At 43.1% G+C, this 18,719-nt stretch overlaps 1 protein-coding gene and 1 non-coding gene across 2 annotated transcripts in view; one reads left to right on the forward strand and one right to left on the reverse strand.

Annotated features, from left to right (window-relative positions):
• LOC115469500 (E3 ubiquitin-protein ligase TTC3-like) overlaps window positions 1-9,273 on the forward strand; it is a 299,116-nt gene extending 289,843 nt beyond the window's left edge. Inside the window, exon 44 of the mRNA XM_030202218.1 lies at window positions 8,886-9,273. Coding sequence (XP_030058078.1) covers window positions 8,886-8,993 — 108 coding nt within the window. The 3' untranslated portion in view covers window positions 8,994-9,273. The remainder of the gene's footprint in view (window positions 1-8,885) is intronic.
• LOC115469807 lies at window positions 8,121-8,194 on the reverse strand. Its single transcript, XR_003942071.1, has one exon. It is a non-coding gene; the product is annotated as a small nucleolar RNA SNORD18 (small nucleolar RNA).
• Window positions 9,274-18,719: the final 9,446 nt, after the last annotated feature.

Below are 18,719 nucleotides of genomic sequence, written 5' to 3' on the forward strand. Positions count from 1 at the left end.
CTTACCCCCCCCTCCATTTCCACCCTCTCACCTATGTCACTTTTTTATCTCTCAAACGCTCTTTGTAGCCCTCTTTTTCCCAGCATTGTCCCTACCTCTTCTCCCATAGTTCCTTCTCTACTACCCTCTGTTTCTTCCACCTTATCCCCAGCATCCATCTTCGTGCCCCTCCATCTTCACTTTCCCCTACATATGCCAGTGTTTTTCTTCCTCCACACCAAAACAATATCTGTCCTCCTCCTCCTCCTCCTCTTCCCACCACCAGTGCCCTTCTGCCATCACATCAGGCTCATCTCCAAGCACAAGCTCCTACCTCCCACCTGCCCCCTTGTTAGCCACCAGTCCCCTTTACCCATCCCTAGCATTAGACTGATCTCATCAGCCCCCTTCTCCTATTTGCCCAGCACCACTAAATTCACTGCAAAGAAGGGAGCTTCTGGCACCACACAGGATTTGAAAGTACAGAATGAAATACTTCTGTATCGCACATGAAACAGGAAGTAGATTCTCTCTGATTTTTAACAACTGTGCGGTTGCTGGCAGCTGGAGCGAAGAAAGGAGCTCCCCACTCTGCAGCTGATTTAGTAGTACCAGATCTGGCAGATACTAGCATGTTTTGATTGAAACAAAAGAGGCTGGTGCACCACAGCAATATGAAGAAGGTGGCTCATCCCAAAGAGTGATATTCTCCACCACATTGACAGATTTTCTAGTGGTGCATCCGGGGTATAAATTTTGAAAGATTTGCATATTTTACTTTCTAAATGCTGCAGAGACTCTAGGGCAATGATTCTCAACCTTTTTTTCAGTTACCAAATGGACGATACTTGTATATATGACGCACTGCATATATGAGCCTCAGGGACCAGTTTGGACTGAAACAATATAGCATTTCTTATGAGTTAAATGTATACATGCTCTGCATCCACAAAAGTCCAACCTCCTTCCAGCAGGTGCAGATCATAACTAAGACATTTCTCTATGGAAGTCACAATAAAATTATTCTGATTCTCATGTCATCAGAGCAATTGCTAAGTGACAAACAAATTGGGAGAAAAAGCTAAGATTCTAAACAATCTACCAATGAATAATAAACAGTAGAAGAATCCAGCACTTACATATCCTATATAATAAAAAGCACCTCCAACATTCTGAAGCTGACTCCGTGGCAGTGTAGGGTTCATAAGTCTGTAGTTCAGCGTTTCATTGGCTCTCACTGTCCCCGCCCTCACGTCGAGGAAACGGAATGCTGCATAGTTGCCAAGCAAACAAACGCGACGTCACAGGAACGAAGAACCAATCAGACAGAACGGAACTTGGAGGAGGGAAGTGGAGTGGATTGAATCTCTAACAAACAATCATATACAGGGAGGTACGAACATCAGTGGAGGGAAGTGCACCGAACAGAAGGGAAGACAAACATTTAATCACTTTGTCACTCACACACATCACACACACACACACACTGTCACTCTGTCTCTCACATGGGCAACTGTATGTTGCATTCTCACGAGTAAGGAGCTCTTCTGATGTGATTGTTAAAGTGATTGACGGGCCTGAACAAGGAAAACTTTTACCACATTGTAACACAGTTTACACAAAAAATATTGTATATAAAGAAATCTTACACATGTAAACAACAATTATATTCAGAATACAACCATGGAAACATTAATGACAGGAACTCATTACATTGCTAGCGCCCGTTTCACTGCGTTAAGAAATAGGCCTTTTTTACTAGTAAATGTTATAAAACATGAGGAAAAGACCTCAAAACCCCCAAATGCTTACTAATTATTTAGCGCCTTTCACTGGGGTAGTGATTTTTATCATTGGTCAAAAAAAAACCTCATGAAAATTTAAAAAAAAAAATTTTTAATGTTCTTTTAATTTTACAGTTTTTCATTCATTCCATAAAACATCATATCTTTGATGCAGCAATCAATGTAGAATGGCTGATATGCCTGAATTCTTTATAGAAGTCATGTTTTATAAAACTTATTTGTTTGAATATTGAGTTGCTGGATTCTTCAATTGTTTATTATTCATCAGAGCAATTGCAACATAAATCTCTCTACCAGGCAAAACCTAAAGAATATCCAAATTCAACATACATTTAGCAAATATGTCATACAGTAGCACTAATGCTACGATTCAAACATCAAGAATCCTACCTACTACTCCTAAAGGAATTGAGCGCAGGATGAAAAATTGTGCACAGTATTTTAAAATTCAGCATCTTTATTTATATTTCTTTTGTACACAATTTCCCCGATCATAAGGGAGTGGGGCTTGATAAACCGCCTTTCTGTGGTTTTTTGCAACTACATTCAAGGCTGTTTATATAGTATGTACAGGTACTTATTTGTACCTGAGGCAATGGAGGGTTAAGCGACTTGCCCAGAGTCACAAGGAGCTGCAGTGGGAATTGAACCCAGTCCTTTTCACTAACCACTAGGCTACTCCTCTGCCCCAGCTTCTTCCTTCACCAGATTCCACCCTGCGCAATTCTCTCATTCCAACTTAACTTCAGGTTTCACCCTTTCCCAAGCTTTCTCTGCCCCCTAGTTCTTTCTCTACCCTTAGCCCCCAACCCCTGTCTCTCTGTATTCTTTTTCTTCTTTCCTCCACATTACCATATTTTCCTCCCGGATAATATGGCATAAGGAAGAAACAAGCGGTGACACAGACCTCTTCCTCCTCCTCCTCCTCTGCTGTCCTGGAGCACACATTACTCTGTCCACTCAGATTTAATCCTCTTGCTCTACTCCTTTTCACTTTTCATTTACTTATAAAATTTCTTTCACCTTCTCTCACCCCCTAGCACTCACATTTTCACATTTTTATCTTCTCCCCAGTACCACATTTCTACCCTCTGTACTCACTATCCTCCTCTTACTTATCTTCTTGATAACCTTCTAAGGCCTTCCCGATACATCCAGACATTCAAGAATGGATCTTACTGGATGGGGCTGAGAGTGGGAAGAGCCATGGTTCACCTCTACCCTTTGGTTCCAGAGAAGAAAGAGAAATTGCAGTTTTCCAGGGTAGACTCCCTTGTTACAGTGGTGACTAAGACCACTTTGCCGTTGGAAGGGGGCATTGCCCTAAATGACCTACAGGATAGGAAGCTAAAAGGCTCGCTGAAACAAGCCTTTGAAGTGTTTTCTTTGGGCCTTGAAGCAACAGTGTGCAGCTTGTTGGTAAGAGCATGCATGAAGTGGCATCAGCAATCTGCAACACAAGATGGGTGCTATAATGCCCAGCTGGAAGCGGGGTCTGCCTACTTTGTGGATGCTATTTATGACGTGTTACAGGTTACAGCCCGCAGTATGCATTTGGCTATCATCAGGAATTCTTGTTGCAGCATTTGGCTGCGGATGCAGTGTCAGTAACGTCTATTTAAACTGCCTTTTCAGGGCAAGTGACTGCAGCAGATCTCAGTAACTTGGTGAAAGAACTGGGGGAAACGAAGCCACAGCGGTTGCTGGAGGTTAAGCCTCTGGTCGTCAGTCTTCAGGTGGCTCTTGATCTGTTTCGAGACAGCAGACAATACCAGCCTGGTCGTTGGCAATATGGTCAGAAGTCCTATTTTCAGGCACGTCAACCTTCCTTTCTTGTGAACAGGAAGTTCTCCTCTTGGTCAGCTAGAGCGCCCAATGCCTCCTGTGCTTTGCAGTGATGCGAGGCTGGTCCACTCTTTTCTCTTCTTCCGGTGGGAAGACGTCTTCAGGAGTTTCGGGAGGTGTGTGCCAAAATCACTTCAGACCTGTGGGTTCTAGATATTCTTACAGAAGGTTTACTAGTTCTTTTCTTATTGCAGTCTCCTTGTCGAAAGGAAAACAAGGCAGTCAAGGTTCAAGCCACTGTAGAGTCTTTGCTGTTGCCCCAGACCATTGTTCCAGTTCTCCAGGTCAGGCCAAACAGGGACAAGGCACATATCCGTCTACTTCATTGTTCCAAAGAAGGAAGGCACCTTTTGTAACATAGTAAATGACGACAAAGACCTGAACGGTCCATCCAGTCTACCCAACAAGATAAACTCATTTTACATGGTATGTGATACGTGGAGGAGTAGCCTAGTGGTTAGTGCAGCGGACTTTTATCCTGGGGAACTGGGTTTGATTCCCACTGTAGCTCCTTGTGACTCTGGGCAAGTCACTTAACCCTCCATTGCCCCAGGTACAAAATAAGTACCTGTATATATGTAAACTGCTTTGAATGTAGTTGCAAAATACCACAGAAAGGCGGTATACCAAGTCCCATTTCCCTTTCCCTTTATATGTATACCCGTGTTTGATTTGTCCTTGCCTTTCTCAGGGCACAGACTGCAAAAGTCTGCCCAGCACTGTTCCTGTACTAAAAGTTCTGAAGCTAATGTCGAAGCCTCTTTAAAATTTACACTCCAGCCCATCCATATCTATTCAGCCATGATCAGGGCGCAGACCGTAGAAGTCCGCCCAGCATTGGTTTTACTTTCCAATTTCCGGTATCGCCACCCAATCTCCGCTAAGATTCCATAGATCCATTCCTTCTAAACAGGATTCCTTTGTATTTATCCAACCCACGTTTGAATTACATTACCGTTTTCATCTCCACCATCTCCTGCGGGAGGGCATTCCATGTATCTACCACCTTTCCATAAAAAAAAAATAGTTCCTGACATTACTCCTGAGTCTGCCCCCTTCAACCTCAATTCATGTCCTCTAGTTCTACCACCTTCCCCTCTCTGGAAAAGGTTTGCGGAATAATACCTTTCAATTATTTGAACGTCTGTATCACGTCACACCTGTTTCTCCTTTCCTCCAAGGTATACATGTTCAGGTCGGCAAGTCTCTTCTCGTACAGTTTGCAATGCAAATCCCATACTATTTTTGTAGCTTTTCTTTGCACTGCTTCCAGTCTTTTTACGTCTTTAGCAAGATACGGCCTCCACAACTGAACACAATACTCCAAGTGGGGCCTCACCAATGACTTGTAGAGGGGCATCAACACCTTTCTTCTGCTGGTTATACAGGTCTAAACCGCTGTATCTGACTGTCCCACTTTCACATGGCAACACTAAGAGCAGTCATAGCCTCAGTTCAAATGGAAGAATTTCTCACTTCCCTCTGTCTCAAGGAGATGTATTGCATATACCTAAATGACTACCGCATCACAGGTTTCTACAGTTTGCAGCGCTGAGCTGTTGCTTCCAATTCAGTGCTTTGCCCTTCAATCTCAGTATGGCACCAAGAACATTTACCAAGCTTATGGTGGGGGTGGCATCAGGGGTCTTCCTTTGGCGCCAGAAAATCAAAGTTCACCCATATCTTGATTGGCTTATTTGTGCATTGTCCTATTCTGACAGCGTGGCAGCATTGATGGACAAAGTTTTCTATCATCTGTAGTTGTTGGGTTGGATGACCAATTTTGAGAAGAGCAAACTATAACTTCATCACAGATGCTGGAGTATCCAAGTGGTCTATTTGACACAGCAAGGGAGAGGATCTTCCTCACAGAACACAGGAAATTGAATGGCTCAACAGATTTGTCTTCAGTCAAGGCAGGCCCAGGTTCTGGGGTTAATGACAGCGGCGATGGAAGTGGTGATATGGGCAAGGGCTCATATGCGGCCATTACAGGAGTGTCTTCTCAGCTGCTGGTCTCTGGTGTCAAAGAAGTATGACCTTCATTTTCTTTGGACACTGGTTGCTAGACAGAGTATGCAGTGGTGGTTATCCCTTGAGAATTTGACTGTCAGAGCTCCCTTTCCGATTACACAGTAGGAAGTGGTGACAGTGGATGCCAGCAAGTCAGGTTGGGGAACTCATTACATCTGGCACATGGCACCTGGATGGAACAGGAATCTCAGTGGTTGATAAATCAGTTGGAGCTCAGGGCAATTCAGAATGCCTTACCTGCTCCCTTTCTGGCGGGGGCCCTGATCTGACTTTTCTCAGACAATGCAACGGCAGTGGCTTATATCAGCAAGCAAGGCAGGACCCGCAGACATCTAATGTTGGTGGGGGCAGCCTCCCTCATGAGTTGGGCGGAGAAAAATCTTCTCTGCTTGTTGGCAGCTCACATCACTGGATCCTTGAATACGGAGGTGAACTTTCTCAGCAGGCAGTCCTTGGACCATGGAGAATAGGAACTATCCAGCCAAGGTTTTCAGCTGATAGGACACTGATGCATTTCTCGAATAGGAATGCTAAAGTGCCCAAGTTATTGAAAGAGCTAGGCTCAATGGGGATTGATGCCCTACTGCAGCCCTGACCAGAGACACATCTACTGTATGTCTTCCCTCCTTGGCCTAGGTAGGCTGCATGTTGTTGAAAAGGATCACATTGCACTGGGGTCGAACCCCGTATTGGCCATGGTACACGGAGCTGATTCGACTGCTGGATGGGGATCCTCTCAGTCTTTCACAGGTACACAGCCTACTGATGCAAGGTCTGGTGCTCATAGAGGATCCATGCCCCTTGGTCTTACGACGTGGCCTCGGGTGAGGCGAAAAGGTTGTTCTGATTCTGTCATTGCTACCTTGCTTCAGGCTCTGAAACGCTGTCCATCCATGGAGTATGCAAGGGTGTGGAAGGCATTCGAGGGCTGGTGTTCTGATCTCGGACTTTCTCTGTTCTCTGCTCAGGTCATGCATATCCTAGCGTTTCACCCAGCTGGTCTACAGAAAGTATTGGCATTGGGTTCTGAAAAAGTTTAGATTGTGGCTTTGGCCTGTTTCAGAGCCGACTACAGAAGACGTGTCTTGCGGCTCAACCTATCATTCGTTTCTTGTGGGGAGCGGGCTTCTCGCGGCCCCTTTTGTATATCATGTCCAGAGTGGAACCTCAATTTAGTCCTTCAGGCTCTTCAGAAGCCTCCTTTTGAGCCACTCCAAAAGGCTTCTTTGAAAGATCTTACACTAATGACAGCATTCTTGGTAGCTGTTGTATTGGCATGTAGGATTTCGGAGCTCCAGACTCTCTTGTCGGGATTCCTTTCTCTGTTTTTCGAAGGTGGGGATCTCCCTGTGCATGGATCCTTCCTTTCTTCCGAAAGTGGTATCAGAATTTATCTGTGTAGCTTTTGTCCTGGGCAGAGACTACTTTAATGACTCCAGTGGATAGTTGCAAGGCGCCGACATGGTCGATGCTTCTTATCTTTGCCATGCAGTATAGTGTAGACATTATGGCACACTCAGAAGCCAGTTTTGGGGCTTTGGTCCTCATGGCGGCGCCAGGATCCCACCCACTCTAGGAATTGCTTTTAAACATCTCACAGGTTCTGGAATAGTGGGATGCTAGGTAATGGAAGGAGAAATTAGGTCTTACCTGATAATTTTCTTTCCATTAGTTCTTTCCACGCTCCCAGCACACAGGGCAAGCAAATGTGGGTGCTATTCAGGCGCTATTGGCCTGTAGCACCCGCATTTGCTTCTGAGTGTCGGGGCCATGGTGTTTTGAAAGTATTGGGTTCTGTAGTATGTGGTTAATTTGGTGCAGCAAGGTGCAGTGGTGGGGTGTCACGGGGTGTGTGTTAATAAAGGAGGAGGGATGTTAAGGGAGTTAGTTGTTTCCCAAATGCATACCCAGAGGAGGGAATTCAGTGGTGCTGTTGATATGAGGTGAATTTATTGTGTTGGTTAGGGGAGTGTGATTATTTTTTTTCACCAGTTAAGTAATACAGTTTGTCTAGTGATAGTAAGAGATGGAACTGGTTTGTGTAAGGTTTTATTTTATTTATTTATTTATAGCATTTATACCCCGCTCTTTCCCACTTGATAGCAGGTTCATTGTGACTTACAATATATGGGTAAAAAGTATCACAAAGATAATACAATTGTATAGAGAAGGACAAGATGATGAGAGGTGGGGGGAGGGTTTGAGGCATGTATAATGCTAGTTAAGTTCTGGAACTTGTTGCTGGAGGATGTGGTAACAGTGGTTAGTGTATCTGGGTTTTTAAAAAAAGGTTTGGACAAGGTCCTAGAGGAAAAGTCCATAGTCTGGCTATTCTTATGTTAGCAACTCTCTCTAAACTCCATTCACATACGAGCTCAGACCTAACTTATCAACCACAGCCTTATCCCTTCATATACAACCCAACTGTTCTCCCTTGAAGAAATTTAAACTACTGAAATGGTCAGAACTTCCAGTGAAAACATGAAATTCAGAAACAAACCAGATCAATGAAGTGGAATTTATCATCCTATTTACTGCAATAAGATTATCCACTCAGTCCTCAGGTACCACCTAGCCAGATGGGTTTTCAGGATACCCATAGTAAATATTCATGAGAGATTTGCATTGTCTATAGTATGCAAATCTCTCGTGCATAGTTATTGTGAATATCCTGAAAACCCGACTGGCCAGGTGGTTCCCAAGTACTGGGTTGAAAACCACCAATCTAAGCCGTTATATAGAGAAGACAATAGTTCAGTGTTTCCCAAATCCAGTCCTGGAGTACCCCTTTGCCGGTCAGGTTTTCAGGATATCTACAATGAATATGCATGAACTTGATTTGCATGTACTGCTCCATTATATGCAGATCTCTTTCATGCATATTCATTGTGGATATCCTGAAAACCTGACTGGCAAAGGGGGGGTACTCTAGGATTGGACTTGAGAAACACTGCAGTAGTTCATAAGCCTTGATGTTTAATTTGTAAACTGCTGTGACCTTTTGTTAGTTCTGACACTGTCCGTGTAAGCAAGCTTTGGAAACTCTGCATTCATTGAACTCCATGAGGTGTATTGGTGGTTTTTTTAACATTTTCTCTAAGCCTTATGGCATGGTTTTGCATGTTATTTTCATCATGAACCTGAAATTTTAGCTTGCCTGCCGTTGGAAACTGAGCTGCTGTCTTCATTTGTTTCTGTTTTTTGTTTTTGTTTTTTTTATAGTGTATTAGAACCTGGCTACATGCACAGAGCACATGCCCCACGTGTCGGGTCCACACCCTCCTGCCCGAAGACTTTCCTGCACTCTGCGGACGAATCCGACTCACCTGAGCCCCCCCATCTTACTGCTGCTAATTTTTAAAAGCAAGCTGTTTGCAGAACTTCAACCTGGTCCTCCCTTTACATTCATCTGTGCTAATTTGTCATAGCCCTTCCTTAAACAGCCAGAAATCCCTATTGGACAATGAATACTAAATGCCAGCTCTCCACGCAGGCTGTTCTCTGATGGTTGAGCACTTCATTTTTTGTTAATGTTTTAAAGGGAAACTATCTTGTACTTAGTGTGCTCATGTCTGCTGCAGAAGATAATAGTATGTGTGTATACACCCAACACGTTTCAGTTTGGTTTTTTTTTTCCAGGGATTTGGGAAAGATTTTAGATATAGTATAACTGGTGTTTATGGAGAGGCCATTTTGTAAGCTACAATGATGTGAAAAAGCCCCCCCCCCCCCCCCCCCCCCCAATTTCACCTATTATTGTATATATGTTACATTGCATGGTTTCTGATCTTTAAACAAAATATAATCTTAGGCAAAGGGAACCTGAGTAAACACATACAGTTTTTAAGCTTTTTAATTCATTTATTTATTTTGTCACTATATTGTTACTCTGACATCCACCTGTTCGAAATATGACAGAGTTTCTCTATTGTTGGCTAGGTTACACTGGCTTCTAGTCTTGAAACGAGTTCAATTTAAGGTGTTATGCCTTGTATTTAAATGTCTCTACAGTTTTTGTTTGGCTGATTGCGGACAGCTTTAAGCTGCTAAAAAGTACAATATCATCAAGATCATGCAGTTGGTTAATATTGGCTTTTCCATTTGTTAAAGGAATTCATTTTAAGACTCTTCTCCGGATCTTTCATTTTCTCTGCAGTTCGTCTGTGGAATGATCCTACCTTCTGATCTGCGTTCTGTCAAATTTGTTTTTAGAAAGGTTTTTAAAACATTTATTTTCTAATTAGTTTTGCCACTTACATTAGGTTTACTTTTAAAATTTGATGTTATGTTCTGATTAAATGCGTCAGTATCTTTTATGTCACCCCGCCTTGAATAATGTATTTGAAGATGTGGCGGGTTATAAATCCCATATAACATAAAGTCTGTTATAGAAGAGTCTGAACTATCTAGTAAAAAAGGAACTGTATTCCAGTGCAAATTCACATTCTTTCAGGGTACTTTTTGTTTCATAAAGTTTGAAAACACGTATCTTATTGATAAGTATTTAAATATATGATATGGTAATTATACCTTTTAATTCTTGTATTTATCACTTTACTGTAATCCGTTTAGAGTCCTGGTTGATAAAAGTGGGATATAAATACCAAGTATGGAATAGAATAACAAAATACTGAGGGTCTCACCTATACAACCAATTTTTTTTTTTTTTTTGTTACATTTGTACCCCGCGCTTTCCCACTCATGGCAGGCTCAATGCGGCTTACATGGGGTAATGGAGGGTTAAGTGACTTGCCCAGAGTCACAAGGAGCTGCCTGTGCCTGAAGTGGGAATCGAACTCAGTTCCTCAGGACCAAAGTCCACCACCCTAACCACTAGGCCACTCCTCCACTGTTGCTACTATTTGAGATTCTACATGGAATGTTGCTATTCCACTAGCAATATTCCATGTAGAAGTCGGCCCTTGCAGATCACCAATGTGGCCGCGCAGGCTTCTGCTTCTGTGAGTCTGACATCCTGCACGTACGTGCAGGACGTCAGACTCACAGAAACAGAAGCCTGCACAGCCTTCTACATGGAATGTTGCTAGTGGAATAGCTACATTCCATGTAGAATCTCCAATAGTATCTATTTTATTTTTGTTACATTTGTACCCTGCGCTTTCCCACTCATGGCAGGCTCAATGCGGCTTACGTGGGGCAATGGAGGTTTAAGTGACTTGCCCAGAGTCACAAGGAGCTGCCTGTGCCTGAAGTGGGAATCGAACTCAGTTCCTCAGGACCAAAGTCCACCACCCTAACCACTAGGCCACTCCTCCACTCCATTACTTAATTCAAGTCCACATCACAGCAAATACGTTACATGATTGCTGGTATCATAAAACAAAAAGGAAAATATAAATTGAAAAAATTAGGCAAAACACATCTGTAAACTTTTTATCTTTCCTCAAAAGCTATAAATAGGAAAAATCAGTGTCTGATTTTTTTTTTTTTTCCTTTGCTGACTTCCCAGCAAGGAAATTCTCAAGCTACAAAGGGTCCAAAAACATATCTATTATTCTCATAATCAATCAAACATTTACAAGGAAATTTTAAAGAAACGAGGCACCCATCACTACCACTTTGGATTTCAGCTGTAGGAAAGCTTTTCTATAAAGCTGGGTATCTCTAGAGTCATCAGGAAAAAGAAACGGTGCCTGTCCACAAAATAGCAAATTCTTTTTAGGGAAATAAGCCTTTTAAGATGGCAAGCTTTTCTCTTCTGTTTGCAAAGTAACCAGCAACATAGCACATTTACTATAACATCTTGAGACAGTTCAAGGAAGTGAAACATCTAAGCTATCATCCACCTTATAATTGAAAGAGAAAAACGCCTAGATTTCGACCCAAATCGGGAGATAGACGTTTATCTCACAAAAACGAATAAATCGGTATAATGGAAAGCCGATTTTGGACGTTTTCAACTGCACTCCATCGCGGAAGCGTACAAAGTTGACGGGGGCGTGTCGGAGGTGTGGCGAAGGTGGAACTGGGGCGTGGTTATTGGCCGAGGAGAGATGGGCGCCTTTTGCCGATAATGGACAAAAAGTATGCGTTTGTAGCTAGAATTTAGGGCACTTTTCCTGGACCCTGTTTTTTCACGAATAAGGCCCCAAAAAGTGCCCTAAATGACCAGATTACCACCAGAGGGAATCGGGGATGACCTCCCCTGACTCCCCCAGTGGTCACTAACCCCCTCCCACCACAAAAAATAATGTTTCACAACTTTTTATTTTCACCCTCAAATGTCATACCCACCTCCCTGGCAGCAGTATGCAGGTCCCTGGAGCAGTTGTTAGGGGGTGCAGTGGACTTCAGGCAGGTGGACCCAGGCCCATCCCCCCCTACCTGTTACAATTGTGCTGCTTAATGCTTAGTTGTCCAACCCCCCCCCCCCCCAAACCCACATGTAGGTGCCCCCCTCCACCCCTTAGGGCTATAGTAATGGTGTAGACTTGTGGGCAGTGGGTTTTGAGGGGGATTTGGGGGGCTCAACACACAAGGGAAGGGTGCTATGCACCTGGGAGCTCTTTTACCTTTTTTTTTGTTTTTGTAAAAGTGCCCCCTAGGGTGCCCGGTTGGTGTCCTGGCATGTGAGGGGAACCAGTGCACTACGACTCCAGGCCCCTCCCATGAACAAATGCCTTGGATTTATTCGTTTTTGAGCTGGACGCTTTCATTTTCCATTATCACTGAAAAACAAAAACGCCCAGCTCACAAATTGTCGAATAAAACATGGTCGTCTATTTTTTTTCGAAAATACGGTTCGGTCCGCCCCTTCACGGACCCGTTCTCGGAGATAAACGCCCATGGAGATAGATGTTTTCGTTCAATTATGCCCCTCCATGTGACTTAATTATATGAGTGCCACCTTCCTCTGTTATTTCCTCTAGGTGAGTACAAATTACATACTAAATAATATAATTTGGAAGTTGCAATAGATCCCTTAAATACAAATTCAGAATTCTAACATTACAAACAGTATTCTCAAGAGCTTCCGTCCACATATACAACATCAAATTATCCTTGGTCATAGCTGCTAATGCAGCTTGGGCTGTTTTCAACTGAGAGTCTGCCTTTACAACACGCTGCTCTACAAATGTAACTCTATTATCATGTTCCAGAAGTTTCTTCTGTAAACTGGAATAACTTTAATAAATTATCCTGTAATACTTTCTCAATTCAAAGTAATGCAGTGCTAATATCCTTCGCAGAAAAATCTGTAATAGCAGTAGAAATACTTGACATAGCTTTTGAAGAACAAACAGATAATTCAAGAGATTGCGCTTTAATTGGGACAATCAGAGGTATCTTAAATTTGGATCATTTATCCAGTAAATCAGGAATAGACTCCTGGGAGGAGCATACTTCCGCCAAAATAAGAGCCTTCATTCTTGGGAGACTCTTAACAACTCCCTAGTATGGTGCTGGTTGAGAAGGTGATGTTCTTCCATCCGATGATAAGGAGATTGAAGAAAGAGATACTGAACTCATAGTTCCAGCATTCATAACTCCTCATCTGCACATGTTGATCCATAGGGCCTTTAACCACAGCTAGTCCTGTTTTCACCAACTTGCCACCTTTTCTCTTCCCCATAAGTGCAGGAACAAACCAACACTCTCCCACTCCTGGATCCAAAGGGGCATGTTCTGCCCTTTTGGTCACGCCTCTTCAGCCACGCACCCATGGCCGCATGCCACGAAAAGGGGCAGGTCTTTATGCAGCCCAAAATGGGTCTCAGCTGCATCACTGATAATCTCCATCCATGGCAGTGCCTGACTCCCGCTGTATGCTCCAACAAGTGCCAGGTAACTCCACTCTACCGCGGAAGGGGGAAGGTCTTTATGCAGGCCTCAGCCACATCACTGGTAACCTCCATCCACAGTGATGCCTGACTCCCGCTGTACACTCCAACAAGTGCCAGGTAACTATCTTCATTTATTTAAGGAACAAAGTTGTCCAATACCCGTATCACTCATGAAAAAAAATAATTGCCCACTTAGTTACCCAAGTTTAATTGATGATTAGAATCAGCTGATTGAACACAACCAGGCTTGATTGCAGCCAGCCCTTTTGAATCTAAACCTCCCTATATATCAAACCTTACCATGAGAATGAAGTAGTTGCCACAAAGTTTCTACAAGAACACTAAGCGAAGATCAAAGGACATTCCAGAAGAGTTGAGAAAAAGTTGTTGAATATAGCAGTCTGGAAAGGGTTACGAATCCGTTTCTAAAGCTCTGAACCACGGTGAGAGCTGTTACACCACATGGAGAAAACTTGAATGGAGACGTGGCAACCTGGCAAAATTACTCTTGGGGTGCAGCCACAACTCATCCAGGAAGTCACAAAACATCCCAGAAGAACATCCAAAGAGCTGCTAGGTCTCTGTTGCCTTAGCTAAGGTCAATGTTCATGATTGTACAGTGGGATTCAGGGGAAAGTAGCAAGGCAGAAACCACATACAAGTAACATGTTCTCATTTCACATTTGCAGATATACAGCTGGATGATCCCCAAAGCTTTGGGGATTATGCTGTATGGACAGACAAAACAAAAGTGGAACTCGTTGGACAAATACAGCATCCCACAGTAATAACATCACCAACAGTGGTAGGAAGATGGTATGGGGATGTTTTGCTGCCTCAGGACCTGGAAAATTTGCATTAACTGTGAATTCTGCACTGTATCAGAAAATTCTTAAGGAGAATGTCCAGTCATCTGTCTATAAGCTGAAACATCGGGTTATGCCAAACAAATTGGAGAAAGTTTTTCTTTACTCAGCGTGTGGTTAGACTCTGGAACTCATTGCCGGAGAAGGTAGTGACGGCAGCTGGCCTTGCTGAGTTTAAAGGGGGTCTGGACAGATTCCTGAAGGAAAAGTCCATTGAGCATTATTAAATTCTGGGTTTTTTGCCAGGTTCTTGGGGCCTGGATTGGCCGCTGTCGGAGACAGAGTGCTGGGCTTGATGGACCTTTGGTCTTTTCCCAGCGTGGCAGTACTTATGTACTTATGTAAGACGACAATCCAAAACAAAAAGCAAGTGTATATCCGAATGTCTGAGGAGAAACAAAATTGAAGTTTTGGACTGAAGTCCTGACTTGAGCCCAGTAAAGATGTTGGGGTAAGACCTGAAGCCAGCAGTTCATGCATGAAAACCTATAAAATGTGTCTGAATTAAAGCAGTTCTGCAAAGAGTGGGCTAAAATACAGCAGTGTGAATTACTGATATCAAATCCTACAAAGGTTCTGGTTGCATTCATTGTGGTGCAACCAGTTAATTAACTAGTTCTTTGTCACGTGGGTGATATAAGTGTTGGATAACTTTTGTTCCTTAATTAAATTGTCATAATTTAAAAACTGTGTTTGTTCAGGTTCCCGTTGTCTAAAGATCAGAAGCCATTTGGTGTGGCTTTTTCACATCACTGTAGGAGTTCCCAGGTTTCAACGGCAAGCCTGTAGAAAGGGCAAGATTTTGGTCTGTCACAACTTCTGCATGTTTCCTTACGAAAAGATATAACTTGAGCCAGAACAAAAAGTGAAATGTGATTTATTTATGACACAGCGTTTAATGTAGCAGGTTTTCATTGTACAATAGATCTTTTGGCCGGACTCTGCTTTTGTGGTAGTTATGTCATTAAGCGAGCATACATCCTCACTACCAGCACTAATAAAACAAAATAGCTGTCTCTCTCTGCATATGTAAGTTATTCTGTATAATGAGTCACGCATAAAATCCTACAATGGGGAAAAAGTGCTTCTTCGGTTAAATGAATTGGTTGTTGTTGACATACACTGCATGCATCATGGCGGTCAGAGTAAAATGTAGATCTGCCATATCTTGTTCAGTGGTGCCTAAAAACATAGGGTATGCTTGTAAAATTAGTTTGATTTATGCCCACCAACTGTCAGAATGGTTTTAGCAGTCTTACTCTTGCGTGTGTCTGAGGTCTTCTGTTAAGCATGGAAGTTTTTATTAACCCTTTTTACTTTTGATATTACTTAAGTTGCCACTTTTGGTGAGTATGGATGCATTTAACCACATAGTAGCACAGTAGTGTGGAAAGTCTAATGTTGTTGTTGTTGTTACATTTGTACCCCGCGCTTTCCCACTCATGGCAGGCTCAATGCGGCTTACATATACAGGTACTTATTTGTACCTGGGGCAATGGGGAGGGTTAAGTGATTTGCACAGAGTCACAAGGTGCTGCCTGTGCCTGCAGTGGGAATCGAACCCAGTTCCCCAGGACCAAAGTCCACCACACTAACCACTAGGCGACTCCTCCACAAGCAACATTCCATGTAGAAGCCTGCCCTTGTAGCCGCGCAGGACGTCAGACTCACAGAAACAGAAGCCTGCGTGGCCGCGTTGCTGATCTGCAAGGGCAGGCTTTTACATGGAATGTTGCTTGTGGAATAGCAACATTAACATTCCATGTAGAATCTGAAATAGGGAAAGGGAACTGGGACTTGATATGCTGCCTTTCTGTGGGGTTTACATAGTATATATAGGTACTTTATTTGTACCTGGGGCAATGGAGGGTTAAGTGATTTGCACAGAGTCACAAGGAGCTGCCTGTGCCTGCAGTGGGAATCGAACCCAGTTCCCCAGGACCAAAGTCCACCACCCTAACCACTAGGCCACTCCTCCACTAATGGGACAATTTAATTTCTTTTTTTCCATCATTTATTCATTTTTCAACTGCCCAACTCAAAGCAATGCACTTAACATAAAAAAATAAAAATCAGTAAAACACACTAATCCTTAAGTCACCAAGGACAGTCATTAAAATCTCATCAATAGTCTTTATCTTAAATAAATCAGACACAATTCATAGCTATGTAAAACACCATTAATAGTATATAAAATAGTAATAAACAACCAAGTATTATGTTTTCAAAAATGCAAGTAGTTTTGGGTATATCCTTAGAAATAGAACTTCATAAATATGGACCAGTCAGAGTGAAAACACACTCAACTAGTTTAACATAGTTTGATCTCTGACACCAATAGCAAACCAAAAATTGGTGCTGCAAATATATCAAACATCAGCCAGTTGCTAGAAAAAAAATGTAGATATATCCTAGCTGCAAGACCTAGCGTGTGACTACTTGTAGACAAGCCCAGATCAAGGCAAACTAGTTCTCTCAGATGTGCTCAGGATTCTTCAGATGAGGATAGCTGAAGTGTTTAAGATATTTTTGGAATGTAGCGCTCCAGTCCTCCCCCCTTCCAGTGCAGAGACTGTGGTAGGATCCAACCAGTGGAAAGGAGTCTAGTCACAGGAAAGAGGGGCTGAGCTGCATGTGCTGTGGCAATGGGGACCGCAGCTATGTGCGATGTTTTGGAGACAGCAAGGAAAACCATTGAGTGTTAACGGGGGGGGGGGGGGGGGGGGGGGCTGGGATTAAAAAAAAAAAAGTAACAGATGGGATAGGCTGAGAAAAAGCTGTTGGCAAATGGAGGACTTTGCATAATGGTGGACAGAGCTGGTTGAGGAGGGGGGGGGGGGGGGGGACACTGACTGAGTAGGTAAGCAGCACACCAGATGTGTGGGAGTGAGTTTGTATGTGTCTCTGAAAAGTGACTCTGTGTACATGCATGTGCTTCTGTGTATATCTGAAGAGCAAGAGAGTGCATGTATTTGAAGTGTGAGGGTGCGTGCATGTGTGTTGCTATGTCTCTGGTGGGGGTAGTCTCATAACTTGAGCGCCAGCCTTGGGAATTTACCAGGCTTTTAAGTTACCTGGTAAGTTCCTTTGAAAACTGCCTCCACTCTGTATCCTTTCACAAGCATCAAAGAAAGCTAAGTTATCATTTTCTTTTGCTGCTTCAATTTATGAAGTTTTTTTTTTTACACGTAAAACTTTGGAAATGTATACTTTAGACACATCACCCATATAAATCTTACTCTTTGGTAGTGGATGGTAAAAATTACTTGCTCATTGGTTCTCAGTCAGTTGCTCCAGAGGTGCCAAGCTACCCAGCTTCAGGAGGGAGATTTTTTGGCCAGTCTTGGTTTTAAAAACATGATGGCAGATAAGGGCCAAATGGCCCATCCAGTCTGCTCATCCTCAGTAACCACTAACCCCCCTTTTCCCAAGGGATCCCACATGCCTGTCCCATGCTTTTCAAAATTCTGGCACAATCTTTGTCTCCACGACCTGCACCAGGAGGCCATTCCACGCATCCACCACCCTTTCTGTGAAAGAGTATTTTTTTTTAGATTATCACTCCAAAGCCCATTTCCTCTTAACTTCATCCTATGCCCTCTCATTCCACAGTTTTCCTTCAAGGCTCTCCTGTACATTAACTCCACTGAGGTATTTAAACGTCTCTATCATAATCCCCTCTCTCCTGCCGCTTTTCCAGTGTATACATGTTGAGGTTCATAAGCCTGTCCTTGTATGTTTTATGATGGAGACTACTTACTAATTTAGTAGCCACCCTCTGGACAGACTCCATCCTGTTTATATCTTTTTGTAGGGGCGGTCTCCAGAATTGCATGCAGTACTCCAAATAAAGCCTCACCAAAGACTTATACAAGGGCACTATCCACCTCCATTTTCCTTCTGGTCATCCCTCTCCTTATGCACCCAAACATCCTTTTGGTCACCTTTTCTATCAGTTTGGCCACTTCAAGGTCATCAGACACAATCACCCTCAAGTCTCATTCTTCTTCCGTACACAGAAGCACTTCACCCCCTATATTGTACCATTCTCTTGGATTCTTGTAACCCAAGTGCATGACCCTGCATTTCTTAGCATTAAATCTTAGTTGCCAATTTTTGGACCAAGTTTCACCAGATTCTTCCTCATGCCATCCACACCCTCCAGGGTGTCCACCCCATTACAGAGTTTGATATCCGCAAAGAGAGAGCCGACCTGAGGAACGACCCCTGCGGCACACTACTGATAACATTCTTTTCCTCAGAACAAGCTCCATTTACCACTGTCTTCTGTCTCCTCCCATTTAGTCAGTTTTTGACCCAGTCAGTCACTTTAGGTCCCATAGGGAGGGCACTCATTTATCATTCGCCTGTGTGGAACCATGTCA

This window comes from Microcaecilia unicolor, chromosome 4 (assembly GCF_901765095.1).
Source record: "Microcaecilia unicolor chromosome 4, aMicUni1.1, whole genome shotgun sequence".
In the NCBI taxonomy this organism is placed as follows: Eukaryota; Metazoa; Chordata; class Amphibia; order Gymnophiona; family Siphonopidae; genus Microcaecilia; species Microcaecilia unicolor.